This window comes from Vidua chalybeata, chromosome 14 (genome assembly GCF_026979565.1).
Source record: "Vidua chalybeata isolate OUT-0048 chromosome 14, bVidCha1 merged haplotype, whole genome shotgun sequence".
In the NCBI taxonomy this organism is placed as follows: Eukaryota; Metazoa; Chordata; class Aves; order Passeriformes; family Viduidae; genus Vidua; species Vidua chalybeata.
In genome coordinates, this window is record NC_071543.1 from 4,767,081 (window position 1) to 4,785,212 (window position 18,132).

At 60.4% G+C, this 18,132-nt stretch overlaps 1 protein-coding gene across 2 annotated transcripts; it reads left to right on the forward strand.

Moving 5' to 3' along the window:
• The first annotated feature begins 1,057 nt into the window (after positions 1-1,057).
• Positions 1,058-17,861, forward strand: TSC22D3 (TSC22 domain family member 3). Of its 2 annotated transcripts, none has more exons than XM_053955413.1 (3): positions 1,058-1,480; positions 15,996-16,047; positions 16,595-17,861. In XM_053955413.1, the coding sequence occupies exons 1-3, from the start codon at positions 1,158-1,160 to the stop codon at positions 16,838-16,840; spliced, it is 621 nt and encodes a 206-aa protein (XP_053811388.1). In that variant the 5' UTR covers positions 1,058-1,157; the 3' UTR covers positions 16,841-17,861. The 2 variants fall into 2 exon arrangements, with proteins under 2 accessions (XP_053811388.1, XP_053811389.1); XM_053955414.1 differs by lacking the exon at positions 1,058-1,480 and adding an exon at positions 15,538-15,716.
• Positions 17,862-18,132: the final 271 nt, after the last annotated feature.

The window sequence follows — 18,132 nt, forward strand, 5'->3', positions numbered from 1 at the left end:
TCCTGCCTGCCCAGGAGGGCTTCCCCAGCCTGCCTGCTCCTCCCCTCGGCAGCTCTGCTTCCTTGGACCCTTGCCCAGCCCTTCCCCACCCGCTCCCGGTTGTTCATCTCTCTGAAGGGTGAGGGATCTCCGGCCTGGCCCCAGGGCTTGACCGGCAGAGATAGTAGCCCAGCCCCTCGGCCTCCCTCTCACCCCATCTCTGCAGGTGCTTCGAAGTCAGCACCTTGTCACCTTCCCGAATCTCATTCCGAGGCTCCTGGGCCAGTCCGCCTCTCTGAGGTGTTGTCCCATGCCCCAGCCCCACCAGGACAGCACCATGTGCCCCAATCACTCTTCACTAGCCCCCAGTGCAGTTCAGTGGTGGCAGAAATGTTCACCTTGAGATGCAACAGTTCCAGGGAAGCCACTTCTCCTAGAAATCCCCATTTTCCCTCGCATATCCCCGAGCCCCAGGCATCTGCCGGGACTCTGAACGTGCCCAAGATCCATAGCCACCAGGCTTATTGCGTTCCACCCATGCCTGGCTTGGCTTCGGGCGAGGCAGCTCCCAGACGTTCCCAGCAGTGAAGCCAGGTCCTTCCTGGCTTTTCCCCCCATCCTGGGGCCTTTCATCCCCTTTTTCCTATTTCCTGCCCCGTCTCCGGAGTCACGCGGGCTGCCTGGGCCAATGCTTCAGGGAGTGATGCCGCGGGCAGCGCCAGCCTCCTGAGCGCCCACGGCACCCCCGGAAAGCACAGAGGGGGCGAGGGTCCCCACCGGGAAGGGGGCATCGTGGCCCTTTGTCACCCCACGTCACCCCATGTTACAATTCGCCACCTTCTCCCGGACCCAAGCGTGGCGCGGGTGCGCTGCCGGGGAACGGCTGCTCGGGGCGGGCTGAGAGCGGCTGGGCCGGGGCGGAGCGGCGAGAAGAGGAGCGGAGCGGAGCAGAGAAAGGATGCACGGGGCCGGGACGGGGCGGAACCGGGGCGGGCGGAACGGGGCCGGGGCGGGGCGGAGCGGGGCCGGGGTGGGGCCGGGGCGGGTGGAACGGGACCGGGGTGGGCGGGGGCCGCTCGCGGCGCTCGACACCGGGCGCGTCCTGCAGCCGCTCGCTCTCCGCGGCCCCGGGAGCGGCCCCGGCGGCGCCGGCGTGGCCAGGCGCGGGGCCGCCCGGGATGTCCTCGTCGCCCGCGGAGGAGTGCCGGTCGCCCGTGGGGCTGGACTGCTGCAGCTGCTGCCTGGACCTGGCCAACCGGAGCGGGCTGGAGGAGGGGGCCGGGGGCGAGAACAACAACCCAGGCAGCCCCACCGTGAGCAGCTTCCGGCAGCTGCGGGAGCAGCTGGTCCGACAGAACCTCAATACCGACAAGCTGAGCTCCATCATGCGCCAGGACTCGCTGGAACCCGTCGTGCGGGACCCCTGCTACCTCTTCAACCAGGGTATCTGCAACAGGAACATCGACCAGACCCTACTCTCCATCCTCCTCCTCTTCCACAGGTGGGTGTCACCGCCAAGGAACCTGTGAGCTGCTGGGGGCCGTGTGCCCTGGGGCAGCGGGTTTGGAGCTGGCAGCGGTGTGGCCCTGGCAAGAGAAGGGGACTTGTGTGACCCCGGGGCTGGGGGTGTCAGCGGCGGTGGAATCTGGGTGGGGAGAAGCCGCGTCTGGCACGCAGTCCGTACGTGGTGCCAGCCCATCCCTGGGTGCGGGTCCGGGTGGCTTTGCTCCGTCATGCCCGCCGTGCCTGTCTTGTGGTGCCCTGTGTCTGCCGGGCAGTGACAACAGCCCCCAGCTGTGTGTCTTGGCCGCTGGACTCTGTGCTCATCTCATCTCCCTGGCTACCTCTGTCCACACAGACAGTGCCCGCAGGGGCATGGATAGTGTCCAGCGACAGACAGGCATCGGCCCCATCCTGCGTGGAGAGCACAGCAGGTTCCTTGGGAAGCAGCTGTGCTGCCTTGAAAGCCATCTTGAGCGTCACTGAGAGCCTGGGTAGGGAGCCCAAGAGAAGAGTCCCAAGGCCAGCTCCTGCCCTTTTGGCAGCTCCCCTGGCCCTCCCCGGAGTGGACACAGGTTTGGCCCGGAGTGGTACTTCCCTGGTACCGCTAGAAGGTGGCTGTGTCCTGCCCGAGCTGGTCTTGGGGTTGCTCTGGGCTGGCTCCCTGTGCCCCCACAGCTGAACGTGCTCCATTCCCTGGCAGACTGAGGTGGCAGGACTGCAGGGTCTGCCCTGCTCCCTCCTCTAGCAGTGAGGACAGAGGAGACTGAACAGGAGGTCCCAGGGGTTACCACTCTGCAGGCTCCCCAGCCCTGATGAGGTGAGCCCCAGAGGTGAGGAGTGGACAGAGCTGTCTCAGGTCCTGCACTGATGCTGTGTGGGGCTGGCTTTGGTGACAGAGAGAGCTGGTAACACCCTGTGGGGGAGCAGCCTGTACGGGGGCTAGCAGGTCTGGGTCTCCCCAGTTCAGCCTGAGAGAACCGTGCTGGGCCAGTAGTGCCACAGGTGCCCGAGACTGCCAGTGTCTTCAGCGGGTGGGACACATCCACTACCTGACGAGATCTGTGGCCCATCAGTACTTCAGGTACAGATATCTGCCTGGCTGGCACGGCGGGCAGCAGCTCTGGGGTTTGCTGCTCTGCCGGGGGTGGGTAATGCGCAGGGGGAGCAGCACCCACGCGTTCAGACACACCTCGCCATGCCCTTCCCACCACACGCACCGTGGGCGTGCTCCCGGGCTGTGCGCGGAGCGGCAGGCAGGTGGGCTCACACGTGGCTGCCCCACGCGTGTGAGCTGCCCTGGCGCACTCCCGCCTCCTCGCCCAGCAGCGTCAGACGCTGAGAGGCTGCTGCCTGAAGCCGGCCTTGCTCTTCTTGCACTTACATAACGCCGAGCTGCCGCTCAGGTGGGAAGGGAGGAGCTGGGACACCTGCCAAGGCGCCCATGCCTGGCCCGGACGGGGAGCAGTGAACCTACCCAGTGAGAAGGAACAGGAGCGAGAGGTTCCCCTCGAGAGGTTCCCCTCCTCCCTGGGTGGCTGCAGCAAGTTGGCACGGTGGGTGAAGGGGGAAGCAAGACACTGTCCCCAACACGGGCTGCGAGGGCTGGGGTCAGAGCCAAGCACCTGGGCAGCTCGCTGGGGCAGTCAGTGACAGTGTCTGTGGGCCTGAGGCCACTGATATGGGCACAGCAGGGTGCTTTCGACCCCATCGCTGCTGGAGCAGGACCTGTGGTGCTCCTGGCGAGGTAGGGAGTGAGCAGAGATGCCAAGGGACAAGGATTTCTCCCTGTCAGTGTCCCTTAGCACTCCTTGCTGCCTGTCTTCTATGCCCTGTTGTGTGATGTGTCCCAAGAGGCTCCATGCATTGTGTTTGTGGCAGGCTGTGCTATGGTGTTGTGTAAAGCTGTGTCCCTCTATCACACCCAGTGTCCAGGTACCTCGGTCTGGAGGCTGCCTGGGTGATCCCCTGTCACCCCTAGGTGGCACAGCATGGGGGAACTGGGTGCGTGGCCCCAGGCACTGGAGCCAGGTGTGCCCACACCTGTGTTTGCAGTTGTTTTGCTCCTGCCTGAACTTTCTCCTTCTGGGGAATGAGCCAACATATCCAACAGCAGATAGCATACACAGCAGAGGAATGTGGGTGCCAGAGGAACACCCTGATAACATGCCTGATAAGGGCACCCTGCTGCTGGTACCAGGGAGCCCAAACCATTTGGTGCTCACTGTTTTGGCTGATGTGCTCCAACAGCAGCACAGGAGGATGGGAAAGCTGTGTGGATACACATCCTCATGTGTGGCTGACATCAGGCCAGCATGGGATGCCCAAGATCCTAAACCCAGAGTTGAGTCTGGCTCAGGGGCTGGCTGGAGACAATTCAGTGTCAGATCAGTGCTGGGCTTCTTAGACATTTCAGCATGTCTAACCTGTCTCTGGGGGTTTCTCTGGCTGGGTGGTCCCTGCCAGGCTGTTCCTACCTTTTGCTCACAGCAGGGATGTTGTTAGGGATGCACAAGGAAGGCATGCTCTGGACCAATTGCCTCCAGGGCTCATGCTCCTGCAGAAAGCCCTGCTGTTTCAGGAGGGCACAGGATCCTGTGAAGGGCTTCTCCCCATCGTGTCCTCACACAGGGCATCACAAGCTGCTTTCCAGGGAAGTCACAGCAGTGCCAAGGGACCAAGCTCACATGGAAGCACCAGGTACAGGGAGGACAGCTGCCACCACCCTGGCTAGCACACTTTCTCCCTGCAGGTGCCAGTGAAGTGGGCAGAAAGGTCTTTGCCATCCTTCTGTAATGCCAACGTTATCCCAGACCCAAACACAAGCCCAACTGAGTGTAGGCCAGGGAGAGCAGGCCCATGACCACATGGCACCTTTTCCTGGGCCAGGTGGCTGAGGGGAGCCAGGGGTGTGGGAGGAGGTCGGCACTGCAGGGGAAGCAACACCCTGGGTGTGTGCTAGCCTGTGATCCAAGTGGGACCTGCCTGGCTCTGGGTGGGAAGAGGAGGTACATACCAGCCCGCTTGCCCACATCAGCCAGCCGTGCCAGCATTCCTGCCCAGCCACTCCTGGGCAACACCTGGCAGCCTGGCCAGCCTGTGCCCATCCTGCTGCAGGCCGTGAGCGGACACCTCTGCATAGCCAGATCACCTGTAGGCACTCCCATACCTGCTGCTCCATCCAACAGCTTGGGCAGTGACCTATCCTTTGGTCTGAGCCATGAGAAGAGCTGAGGGCCACTTTCTCCTAGGCCTGGGCAAGCCATGGGAGTCACAGGGAGGCACGGAAGCTCTGTGTGAGGGGCTGGGGGAAGCATGAATTTGGGCAGAGCAGGGCAGCACTGCCTTTCCTGCGGTAATGTCGGGCCAGCAAGCAAGAGCTGCCAGGGCAGCAGTACCATGGTGGCATTTGTGTCACAGCACCACTTGTTCCTGTCTGTTGGGTGTCACTTTGCGGCAGCAATGCAGGAGGAAAGGAGCCAGGGCATAAAGGGCATCCTGGGGTGGCAGGGCCAGGGCAAGCATTCCAGCTGGTTGAGTGGGCTGAAGCAACAAGGACACTTTGATGGGGAGAGGGGCCACGAGTGAGCATGAGAGAGGTGTGGGTGTAGGACTGAGCTGTCCTGCTCTCCATGTTCTTGCCCTGGGACAGCTCTGCCATGGAGGGGCCAGGAGGGTCCCCCCGCCCTCCAGAACCAAGCACCAGGGCTTTCTTTGCTTTGCTCCCACAGGACAGAGCTGCACAAGGACCTGTGGTCTGCAGTGTTGGTTACAAGCCCTGCACACCACCGAGGTGCTGGGGAGATTTTGTTTCAGTGGCAGGGAGTAGCTTGTACTGCTGGGAGGTGCTGAGCATACCCAAATCCTCCCATCCTCAGGAAGATGGCAGGCAGGCAGCCGGTGCAGCCTGCTGTGGTCTCCATCATGGGCATCCCAATACCCTGGGACCCCCAGCCCATGACCCAGCAGACTTGGGGCCTGTGTCCCAGCAGACCAGGCTCACAGGGGCTCTGCCACAGCACACTGGGTTGGCGTGGCTTGGCAGGGCTGGCAGCAGCATGTGCCACACTATGCACCATGCCTGTTCCTGCCTGCTCCTGCAAGACCCGGCTCCCTCCAGGAGGATATTCTCAAAACTCTCTGAAGCACAGGAGAGCCATGCTCAGCCCCTCCAGCCCCTTGGGAGGGAATCATTTGCCCCTGACCACAAGGCTGTGGCCAAGGGGGCTGGCATAGCTGAGCTAGTCTGGTGATGCCAACGTCAGCTTCCCAGGAGCCTGTGATCTTGGTTCTCTGGGGATTCTCCAGCACTACCCATCTGCTAGGGCAGGCATTTGGCTCTGCACAGGCAGAAGTAGGTGTCCCAAGGTCAGGTAGGGATGACAGCATGGCCCTGTGGGGAAAAGGCTGGCCAGGATTTTTTCTGGCTTTGAACTGTAAAGATGAGGAAGAGGCTGGAGCTGAAGGAGTCTGTAGGGGTCTGCCCTGATCCCAGCATCATGCCCCCTCTCTTCACCATCACATTATCCTTTCCTGGTGAGACCTAGCCTCATCCTGAACAGTCTGCTGGGACCTGACACCACCTCCTTGGCCACTGTCCAGCACAAAGAAGGTTAAAGCTGACTCTGTATTTTGGGGGAGCACCATGACCTGCATGAGACTGAAAGGCTTGGGGTGCATGTTGTCAGAGCCTGGCAGCTGTGTGTGTGCCCAGGGGACGTGACCGTGTATGGGTCCGTGTGCTTTATGTGGACTGCCAAGGCCAGTGAGGCTCCAGGTGGATCCTGCCCTTGGGAAGGACTCAGGCCCTGTTGGAAGAGGGCAGAGAATCACAAAACTCATTAGGCTGGAAAAGACTTCTGAGGTCATCATCTCCAACCAACCCAGGGTGTGTGTTGGGGGAAGAGGGCTGGAGAGGTGAGAGGCTACAACCCATCCCCATGCTTTGCAAATGAGCTCTATTTATGCAGGTGCTGAACATGGCTGGCTTTGGGACAGGAGATCATTCTCTGTCTGTGTGCTGAGTTTTATATATATATATCTATATATGGATATATATTTGAGGGGGCTTTTGGTGCAGAACAACTCTGGTGGCAGAGAAGAAACTCTGGGCCCTTCATGATCCAGGTGGGATCCAGTCCTTGCCACCCCTACATGCAATTCCATGGAGATGGCAGCCCTGTCCAGACTGGCAGGGGATGGCAGATGCAATGGGGCAGGACAAGACATTTCCATGTCCTTAAGTGAGACCATCACAGTGATATGCCTGTGAAAAGGAGCAGGACTGCTCCAGGTGGTTTGGAGGCAGGGGATGGTCTCAGGTTGTTCCCAAGGGTTGGCACAAGCGAGGTGAGAGCTGGCTGCTGAGGTCGGGCATACAGAGAGCCTCGGCAGCACCACAGGTATACATCCTGCCAGGAACTGATTGTCTTTCACATTGTTATTGTCCTGAAATGTCAGTGACGGCTGGGTTTCAGCGAAGGTCCCTGATTTGAAATGCCCAGGATTCCTTGCAAAGGCCAGGCAGGGTATTAATAACCATCTCTGCTGAAGCCGTGCTGCCCTGCGTGTCCTTGCCTGACCTCCTGTGGGTGCTGGCTCATGAGCCAGCCCAGCACAGCTCCTCTGCCCCCACCCCTGCTGGGTCAACTCTGTTGGGGCTTTGCACCCCCAATGGGGTCCAGTTGTCCCTCGGATATTATGGGGCTGCTGGGGCTCCTGCTGGGGCTCCCCCCAAGCGTTGGGCCAGGCAGGGGAGCACCAGGCTCCAGCACCTGTGGAAGGGGCCAGTGAAGGGCTTGAGGGGTTCCATAAGCAGGGCTTATTCTGGGCTGGAAGAGCAGATTTGGGTAGCGTGGGGTGCGCTGCACAGCTCTTGCAGCTCCCCTGCCTCCATCCTCATTACATAACGAGCTGCCTCCCAATTAGTGAGCGGGCACTCCTGCATGCTGCAGGGCAGCAGCTGCCAGCGCCTAGCAGGGCTCCAGAGTGCCCACTCCTGCCTGAAAAGGGGTCTGGGATTGTTTTGGAGGATGCCAGAGGCCCTACTTTGGGGTTTCTCTCTTGGGCTGAGGATCCCTGGAAAGCTGGATGAGGGGCTGGGGAGGCAGAAGCCAGGCTGGCAGCCCCCTGCCTACCTGCTGTGGGGTGCAAGGGCGCCGCGTAGCCCTTGTGCTGCGGGAGGTCCCTTCAGTGTTGCAACCACCTATGCTCTATCCCCAGTCCCCTGAAACTGGAGCAGAAAAGGGCAGCAAGGATCTGTGTGTGACCCAGTTGGGGCCGTCCAGGAAAACCCAGTGAGCTAAGGAGCAAGTTCTGGAGTTCAGAGCCATAGCTGGCAGGAGCACCAGGGCAGGGCACAGGTAACCAGGGGGCGATAACACCGAGTTCAGTGACAGCACTCCAGCCCCGGCCCGTGGGTGTGAAACACTTTGCTTCACAGACAGATTTGTGGAGTAAAGCTCTGCCAAGGGTTCAGCCTGCCATCCTCCCTGGGGCTGGGCATCCCTGGTCCATGGGAGCAGGGAGCATGTTGGGGGTTAGCTGCACTGCCCCAACGGCCAGGCACGGTGCTCAGAGAAAGCTGCAGGGTTTTCACTGGGCTGTGCCATGCCTGGCACTCTCACCTCAGCATTCAGCAGCTGTGGAACCCTTTGTGGGGAGCAGTGAGGTGCAAGGGTGGCCCACAGTCCCTGGCAGTGCACCCACTGGCATTTCCATGCTGGGTTGGCAGCAGTATGGGGCTGGTGTTGACAAACACCAGCAAGGTAGGATGTTTGGCCTCATGATCCAGGGCTGGTAACAGCCCAATGAGCATTTTTTCCTCTTCCTCCCCTATGCCAGCATGCCTGGGGAAGCTGTGACTCTCTTCCAACATGGTGAGAAAGGAACTGGGTCCTCTCTGGCTTCTTGTGGCTGAAACTGGGTCCTCTCTGACCTCTCCTCCTCACACTACTGCTGGGAGGCAACTGCTGCTAGGGGCACATGAGGAAGAAGGGGGTCTGGTGACAAAGTTGAAGAAAAATTGCAGCTCTCAGCAGGCTGGCTTGAGGGTGTGCACTTGCATGCTAGAAAAAAACAGAACTGGGAGTACAGCCAAGTACCTTTATCAGAGGAAGCAGTCAGCCCCACAGCTGGACACAGGAGCCTACCAGGGCTCCCTCCACCACCCCACACTGCCTCCAGCCTGACAGGTTGGAGGAGTCTCCACACCACAATCCCTGCCCATGCCTGCTGCTTCGTGGGGTGGGTCACTGTGTCCCCTGACCACGGCCACAGAGCTCACTCTGCCTCCACTGGGCATGAAGGGAAGGAGGACATGTTCCCTGTCAGCCTTCCCAAGGGTAGGTTCCCCTCTGGCCTTCCCTCACTGAAACGGTCCCTGGGCTTCCCCAGCGTGGCAGGGGGCACCACCTCTGTCCGGGCCACACATGACTCTGGTGTCCTCTGGCTTGGGACTGGGACCAGGCAAAGCCAGCAGCACCAGCTCTGCAGGCAGGGGGTGCATTCCTACCCAGGCATGTCCAGGTGTGCCCAGGAGTGGTTACCTGCACTTCTGGAGCAGCACGTGCCCAGAACATGGTTGGGGATTTATGACCCCTCCAAGGCTCTGATGGGCATGACCTGCGTCCCCATGTCACAGGGTTCCTGGTTGCATGGGGCTTCTGCATGTCCCACGCAGCTCCTGGAAGGCACCAGCTGAGCTGGAGGATAGTCCCAGGCCTCAGGGAGCAGCTCAGCCAGGGAATCTTCAGGAGGAAGAAACCAAGATCTGGACAACTGATGTGCTCTGGCAGTGCTAGGCCTACAGCCCTTGGGACTGGCACAGTAGCCCCACACCAATGCCATAGGGCAGGCAGTTGCTGTTCAGGATCCTGGGATTCCTTGGCAGCTGCCTGTTTGGCCGTGGGCAGCCCCCAGCACTACCTCTCCTTTCCCAGAACCAGGATAGAGCTGCTGGACAAGACCTGGAGCTCCTCAGCCGTGTCCCACACCCAGCCCTTCCTGCCATAGGCAACCACAGGCCCCAGCCATCAGCAGTGTCCCCAGCCACACTTCCCTCTGTTCCTGCAGGGCATGGCTAGGATGCCTGGTGCTGGCATTCCTGGTCCCTTGGCTGGTACCACCACAGTTGCAGGATTTTGGGCTGTGACAGGCAGAGTCTTCTTAGCTGTGTTTGCAAGCAGTAGCTTTTCCTCTCCCACTCTGCTCTGACCCTTGGAGCAGGAGATCTGGCTCTGCAGAGCAGCCTGGGCAGCCTTGGCTCTGCGCCTTTCCCAGTTTGCTCTCCAGTGTCTCTGAGGCCAGGCTATAAACATTTCCCACGCCTCAGACCCTCTGAAGGGCCTTCCTCCCATTGAGCTGAGTCCTTGGAAGAGAGCAAGCCAGGAAAACTGCCACAGAGCCGTGAGCACAGCTTGGAGCAGGGGGAGAGCCAAGTCTGGGGAGCCAGGGCTGCTCCTGAAGCCCCAACCACCCCTCCAGCTCCATCGGCCGCTACCAGGACAGGAGCATCCTTTGGTGTGTGGCACTGCAGTGCCTGGAGCAGGTCCAACACACAGGGCTCAGTACAAAAGCACGGCTTGTCCCCAAGGCTGTGGGAGGGGGCATGTCCCCTGAGCCACAGCACTGTGCAGGTGAGGGATGCCAGGCAGCAAGAGATAATCCCCTCGTCCTCCTCCCTCTCACCCCTTGCTCCAGCCTGCCAGAGCTCTGTGGTGGCTGCAGAACTCCAAGTCCCATTGCTGAGGAGGGGGTTGTCACTCTTTGTCATCCAGTAGGGGGGCTGGCATCTTCTGGCCTGAGGCACAGGCTGTATAAGGGCTGAGGGGCTGCTGGCAGCTTTGGGGTGTCCTGCAGGGCCACAGGATATCTTCATTGGCTGGTGTCACCACCTCTCCTCACTGGTTGATGTCAACCACAGGTGCTTTTTTCCCCCAGAGAGCACAACAATTAGTGTCACAACTACCCTGTATTGCAGCTGCTGTTGCTGTTACCAAAATAACCACAGGCACGAGCCGGGCCCAGCCTGATGAACCTCCTGTCACTGTGTGTAGATGCAGGAGCTGCCATGCTGCTGCCTCGGGGATGCAGTTCACACCATTGGCCCCTCTCGCCCAGCCTGCTCCAAGTGCCCATCACTGGTGCCACAGGGTAACTGTGAGTCCATGGTGAGCTGCTCTTTAGGAAGAGCAAGGTGGCGTGTTGCCCACCCTGCTCTGCTTGGAGGAGCAGGTGGTGGGAGAGGAGGTGGCTGCTAGCAGCCTGGCAAGGCCAGGGCTGTGGTGTGCTAGGAAAGGGTCCTCCCACCACTTGGGGTACAGCTGGAGCCCCATGTAGGACCCTGCTGCTGTGGAGGCATTGGGGCAGCTCAGAGAGGCTCCTGGGGAGAGCTGGCATAAAGCAGGATCCAGCAGAGCTGGGAGCTGCTGCTCCCAGTGTGGAGGTGCCAGCAGGGCTGCAGGTGATACCTGAGCACTGGGGGTGCCCTCTGGCTATGCAGGGGCACGCGGAGTTGCCCTGTGCCGTGCCGCTGACGCGGGGGTGCAGGCAGGGCTGTGCATCTGCACGCAGAACAGCAGCATTTGCTCGGCACACAAAGTGCGTGTCACAGGGTCACAGAGGCTTTCAGGTCAGAAAAGACCCTCAAGATCATCAGCTCCAGGTACTAAACTAATGTGCTTGCATGTGTGCAAGCAGGGCACACCAGTGTGCACATGCATGTGCAGGGTGTGCCCCTGTGAGCAGAGCACACGCTCGTGTGGGCTGCAGACACAAGTGTGCGTGCAGGGTTCGTGGGCGTGTGGGTGTGCTGTGTGTGCACACACATGTGCAGGCAGAGCTTGCTTGTAGGGGCTGCAAAGTGTGCCGTGGTTGTGTGCGCCCTGCGACACGTTCAGGAGCCCTGCCCCAACGTGAGGTGTGGGGTCCGAGTGGGGCTGCAGCCCCCTGCCCACCCTGACCTGCCCTGGCCACCAACTGCACAGGGATCCTTCATTTACTGAATGCCAGGGAAGAAACTTCTGCTTCTTCATCCCTCCAGAACTTCCCTCGCTGCGGCCTCTCAAAGGCCGACAGCATCCTGCCCAGCCTAAGTGAGGAACCCATGCCCTGAGCAGTGATGCGGGCAGGGCTGGGTGCAAGGACCCCGGAGGACTGCAGGGAAATCAGTGACTTAATCCTGTTTATTTCTGCAATAGACCCAGCGTCATGGGAAAAATATTGGAGGTGTCAGAGCTGAAGCAATCTCCCCACAAAGCATTTTCCAGCTGCGCTGCAGCAGCTGCAGAAATATTTGGGTTTTTTAATCAGTCCTTGTTGCCTGAGTGCTGCATCAGAAAGGTACCAGGCAGGGACCAGGAGCCTCCAGGTGTGAGACAAGGACCATCAGCCAGGCTCTGGTCTGCCGGTTCTGGAGCCCTTGGTCCCTGCCACTAATGACTTAGGGCTTCCTTTGGGAAGGAGGCTGAACCAGGACTCGGGGGGGCCATATCGCAGGATGGGGACACAGGCACAGCTGCCAGGGCTGGGGATAGGCTGGGGTCTGCCCACCCCATCTCCCTGCTTTTGACACCTCTCTGCAGAAGACAGGAGGTGGCACAACTGTGGGAGAAAATGTTCTCCCCAACTCTCCTGTCTTCTCCCCAGTGAAACCCGCATGCTTCATGAGCTGCAGTGGCAAACTCAGTCAAAGGACCTCTGGTGTGGGTGGTCTGGACTTGTCCCAGGGGGGACAAAGCTGTGTCCCAGGGGCTGCCACCAAGCCCACCACCAGCCACTCTGGGGACAAGTGCACACAGAGGCCTTTCATCTCACCAGGGAGGGGGGCACCCGCACAGCTCGGGATGGCACACTGGCCATTGGCCTTGAAAGGGCCAATTGAGTGCAGCTGAGGTCATCTCCCAGCATGTTTACCCTGTGGCTGGAGCCCCTGGATGCAGCCAACACCCAGGCTGCCTCTGCCATTGCAAGCTGGGGAGACACAGCCACAGGCAGAGCCAGCATCGCTGCTAGGAATAGAGGGGCTGGAACAGGGTCACAGGGTGGCATGGCCTTCCAGCCGCCATACTCCCCGAGCCTCTTCAGAAGGAGGGACTGGTAAGTAGGGCCTGGTGTGGGTGAGGGGGGGAGCACAGGCCAGCCTTGGGGCTTGGGGGACAGACACCTGCCTACTCTCTTCAGTGCCAGCACCCTGCTCAGCCCCTGTACAGCAGCTTTGCATGGGCTGGAGTAGTGCTGACACAGGGGGATGTGCATAATCCCCCCCCTCCAACAGGTCCCAGATGGGCCCACCAGGGAGAAAATGATTTCTCACATCCCCACATCAAACCCGCATGTCCCAGGGCACCCACATGTGCCCCAGCTGCGGTTCGCAGGCAGCACAGCATCCTCATCCTGCTTTGGGATGGGGTTGCAATTTGTAGAGAGTTGCCTGGCTAGTTCCTTCTCACAGCAGCAGCTGTGCTGCACTGTCCCTCAGTTTCCCTTTCTGATAGGTAAATTCCACTCTGCTCTCCCTCCCTGCTCGAGGAAGGGGCACAGCAGCACACCCACAAGTCAGGGTTCCTTGGCCTCTCCCAACAGCCAAGTGCCAGCCATGTTCAGTAGCCCCTGGATCGGGGTGCTCAGTGTCCTTTGCGGCACCCCTGGAGTGCACGTGCCCTGCCAGCACTAACTCTTTCTTGGACACTATGCTGTGTATGGGATCTGCCATCCAGCATCAGCCTCGCCGTGCCCAGTGGGGGATGAGCCCCCGGGGTCAGGGGCAGCAGGCAACCACTGAGCAAACTTCCCCCACATCCAGAGGGCAGAGGTAAGTGGGCGACCAAGGGCAGCAGAGGCAGCACTGGGTGGGCAGTGCCCCTCCAGCCTTTGGGATGCTGGGGGCGTTTTAGGGGCCCTGCTTCCTCTTCTCGGAGGAGATCCACTTGATCTATGTATAAATCGCTCTGTGGACGCGGGAAGGACCCGTTGTGACCCCAGGGCTTGCACGGGAGTGCGCGTGCACAGGGATGCCGCTCCGAGGGCGCACACGCACGCACACACATGGGGATGCCACATGCACGTGCACATGCACGCACACATGGGGATGCTGCTTCGAGTGCACACACGCACATGCACGGGGATGCCACATGCACACGCACACACACACAGGGATGCTGCACACGCACATGCACACGCACACACAGGGATGCCACACACATACATGCACACACATGCACACGCACAGACAGGGATGCCGCACACACGCACATGCACACACAGGGATGCCGCACACACACACACAGGGATGCTACACACACACACAGGAATGCCGCACACACACATGCACACACAGGGGTGCCGCACACACAGGGATGCCATACATGCACACACACACACGCACACACAGGGATGCCACAGACACGCACATGCACACACAGGGATGCCGCACACACACATGCACACACAGGGGTGCCGCACACACAGGGATGCCACACATGCACACACACACACACACACACACACACACACAGGGATGCCACAGACACGCACATGCACACACAGGGATGCCGCACACACACACACACACACACACACAGGGATGCCGCACACACACACGCACACACACAGGGATGCCGCACACACATGCACACACAGGGATGCCGCACATACACACATACACACACACACACAGGGATGCCGCACGCACACACACACGCACACACACAGGGATGCCGCACGCACACGCACACACACGCACACACAGGGGTGCCACACACACGCACACACGGGGACGCCGCTCCACACAAGCACTGGCAGAGCGCCTCCCCAGCCGCTGCAGTGCCGCTGGTGCCCGCGGAGGGGCCCCCTCCCGCTGCGCGGTTATGCAACGCTGGGCGGGGCCGCCGAGCCCCGGCCGCATTCAGCGCCCGGAGCGTTCCGTACCCCGGGCTGCAGCAACCAGGGTCGTTGTTCGGCAGCCCGAGGGTGTTGTTCTGTAACCCCGGACTGTTCTGCAATCAGGGGTGGTGGTGTTTAGTGCTCCCGAGTTTGTAACGGATCCCGATTTTGTTCTGGACCCCAGGTTTGCTCTGCATCCCTTGGTGGTTGTTCAGCACCCAGGGCGTGTTCTGTACCCCGAATTTGTTCTGTACCACAAGATCATTCTGTTGCACCCTAGATTTCTTGTTCTGCACACCGGGTTGGCTCTGCACCCTGGGGTTGTTTTGCTCTATACCCCGAGTTCGTTTTGTAACTCCACTTTGTTCTGGGGGCTGTTCTGCACTCCGGGGTGTTGTTCTGTACCCCGGGTTTTTTTTCTGCACTCCGCAGTTGTTCTGCAACCTCGGGGTGTGTTCTATACCCTAGGTTGGTTCTGCACCCCGGGTTTTCTCTGCACGCAGGTTTTCATTTGTCCTCTTGGAGTTGTTTTTTACGCCTGGGTTGTTTTTCTGCTCTCGTTTCTGTTGTTTGTCACTCCTGTTTCCGTTTGTTTTACACCCTCGTTTCTGTTACGCACCCCGGTTTTTTAGCAGCTGGTTTCTGTTTTTCAACCCGGGTTGTATTTTGAATGCCCATGGCTCCCCTTTCCCTCCTGCCTCCCCTTCACAGTCACTGGTACTCACTGTGCGGGACCTGCAGGCTGCACCTCCAAATGCGGACCTTCTCCCAGCCCCCAAGCAGATGCGTGTATCCCCGCGACTGAATCCCCATGCTGGGTGCCCAGGAGCACAGGAACGGGATGCTGAGGCTTGTGGGCTATGGAGGGTTGTACTAGGGGTGCCGGGGCTCTCAGGACTCTGGGTATGGAGTGGGGTTGCAGATGAGAGGGGACACAGTGCTGAAGCACGGGATCCTTGCTCTGAGACGGCGCCGTGCTGTGGTTTAACTGGAAGGGGCGGAGGGGCTGCAGAAAGGTGCGGTACACGGGCTCGGGGGGCAGTGTGCCGCACCGGGGGCAGTACCGGGGGCAGCAACAAGGGGCGGTACCGGCGCTGCGGGCGGCGGGCGGTCCCCGCCGCGCTCGCCCCTCCCGGCAGGGTGGGCGCCGCCGATATAAGCGGGGGCGGCGCCGGCGCCCTGGCAGTGCATGTTGCTCCGTCCGTGCGAGTGTGTATCCCTGCGCCCGCAGCCATGAGCACCGGCATGTACCAGTCCCCCATGGAGGTGGCTGTCTACCAGCTCCACAACTTCTCCATCTCCTTCTTCTCATCCCTGCTCGGGGGGGATGTAGTCTCCGTGAAGCTCGACAACAGGTAGGGGCAGCCCCGTTGCGCCGTGGCGTCCCCGCCGTTCGCCGCAGAGATCTGGGGGAAGGGGCGTCCCAGTGCCCGGGGGGTGCTGCTGCGAACCCCACTGATGAGTGGGGGGCATTTCTGCTCCGGGAGCGAAGGACATACGCGACCGGTGCGTGAATTAATGGATTCCCTTGGGGAGGAGGACGCCCCTGGTGGGGAGGGAGGTGTCGCGGTGCACGGACCCCTGTGGAAGGGAGGTTTTCAGTGCTGACCCTCGGCCTCTCCGCTCTCTTCCAGCGCCTCCGGAGCCAGCGTGGTGGCCATTGACAACAAGATTGAGCAGGCGATGGTGAGCTGCAGCGCTGCCCCCTCTCCCCCGCACCTTCCCCCGTCACCCCGCGGGTGCTATGCATGGGCTTCCCGCTCCCGGGTGGGTGCTCGGCCCAGGGCGGGGGTCCCTCTGCCCACGGGGGTCTCCACTCCTCATCCCGCTGCCAGGCAGAGCTGCTCTTTGTCTGTGACCGCCGCGAAGCTCATTGGCTCCAGCCGCTCTGCAGTGCGCAGGGAGCGAGGGTGGACATGGACGGGGACTTTCGGGGTCTGGGGCTGCCCGAGCCGGGCTCCCTGGGTGCTCGGGAACTGTAGCCCCCCAAATTCCGGGGCAGTTTAGGGGGCTGGAAAGAGCTTCTGGATGCATAGAGACCAGAGAGATGGTGGCTGAGGCAGCTATGCTGGATGAGCACCAAGCCCTGGCCAGGGTTCCAAGGGTGGGGAGGGATGGTCCTTGGGAAAAGCTTCTGCAGCATTTGGCACTTGCCCCAGCACTTGGGAACGGGAGGGAGCAACCCCCCGGGCATTACTCTCCATTGATTGGTCTCTTCTATGGCCTTTTGCAGGATCTTGTGAAAAATCATCTGATGTACGCTGTGCGGGAGGAGGTGGAGGTCCTGAAAGAGCAAATCAAGGAACTGTTGGAGAAAAACTCCCAGCTGGAGCGTGAGAACAGCCTCCTGAAGACCCTGGCCAGCCCTGAGCAGCTGGAGAAGTTCCAGTCCCGGCTCCCAGCAGAGGTGCTGTGCCCTGAGGAGCAGAGCCCCGGGGTGGCTGCCCCGGCCCAGCACTCCGGGGGCTCTGCGGTGTAAGGTGGCTCTGTCCTCGGGGTGGGCAGAGCCACAGAACTCTTTCTACTTAATCTCCTGCAAAAAATCGTTTCCACCTTCATCTCACACGAAGGACTGCCAGACCCTGGCACTGAGCCGTGCCCCTCGGGTAGCCCTGGCCAGCCCGCAGAGCCAGTGGCCATCTCCTTCATGAGGGTGCTCTTCTGCAAGGAAGACAGGGGCAGCTGACCCCCCCTCCCCATCCAACCACCCACCAGGTGCCAGGAGGAGATCTGTGGTACCTGTCCCAGGCTCTGCTGGAGAGCAGAGCTGGGCAGTCTTTGGCACCGTGCTGGTAGCCTGCGGTTGGAAGGAGCGCACGCCAAGCCCCAAGCCATGGTTGCATTCTGCAGGGGGGTGTCTCTTTGTGGCAAAGCCTGACATTGGAGGGAGATGGATGTTTAGTGAGCAGAGCAGATTCGTCCCGCAAGCCACCCAGGAGCCTGCTGGAACCCGACCCAGACTGAGCAGCACCAGGGGTGGCAGCTGCAGCGTAGACCGTGGCTGAACGCACAGCAGTGTGGGGATTACAAGGAAAAAAAGCTTGTTTTGTTAGTTTGGGCATCTTCTGTAGCTGTATCTATGTATAAGCATGTGCATGAGAGGTGCCTCTGAGGCTGTGGGGTGCTCGCTCTGGGTCAGCCATGCTCATCTCAACATCTGGGGCATTTGAAGGCAGACTGGAATGGTGAGCACCTGTTAGTGGACAGCCAACTATTGCGAGTGGCACCAAGGAGGAGGCAGATTCACTCCTCTCTGGCATCCCACCTGACAGAACCATGTGGCAGCGCTGGGAGGATCTAGACTGACCACTGGGCAGAGCCACAAGGCAGGTTGTGCTCTAACCCACTGGGGTGGAGGAGCCAGCCCATGTTCCTGGGGTCCCCTCTGTCCCTGGCCTGTCCTCTGGGGTGTGACGGGACATTGCTTTTGATGTCAGAAGCGGTGACACTGTTGTGTAAATCTAGATAGAAATGGCAATAAACTCTACTTTTTATATATATATCCATGCCCCAAGCTGTGTCTGTGGCTGGGAAGAGGGGGGAGAGTGGTGGCACTGGGGAAGAGACTGGGAATTGCCTGAATGGGACTGGTGAGGATACTGGGCTGGCACTGTTCCCCAGCTGGGTAAACCTTGCAGCTTCTCACCTTTGCAGTGGGGCTTAGTTCCCCTGAGATGGCCCTGGCTGAGCCAAGATGGGTTTTTGGAGACATGAGCAGGCAGCCCCTTCCAGGGCTGGATGTTTTGTAGAGAAAAGTGCTGTGAACCTGCA

Coding starts and splice junctions, on each gene's coding strand:
- TSC22D3 (XM_053955413.1), top strand. CDS start 1,158: ATGTCCTCGTCGCCCGCGGAGGAGTGCCGGTCGCCCGTGGGGCTGGAC. Junction 1,481..15,995: donor ATCCTCCTCCTCTTCCACAG/GTGGGTGTCACC, acceptor GCTCTCTTCCAG/CGCCTCCGGAGCCAGCGTGG. Junction 16,048..16,594: donor ACAAGATTGAGCAGGCGATG/GTGAGCTGCAGC, acceptor GGCCTTTTGCAG/GATCTTGTGAAAAATCATCT.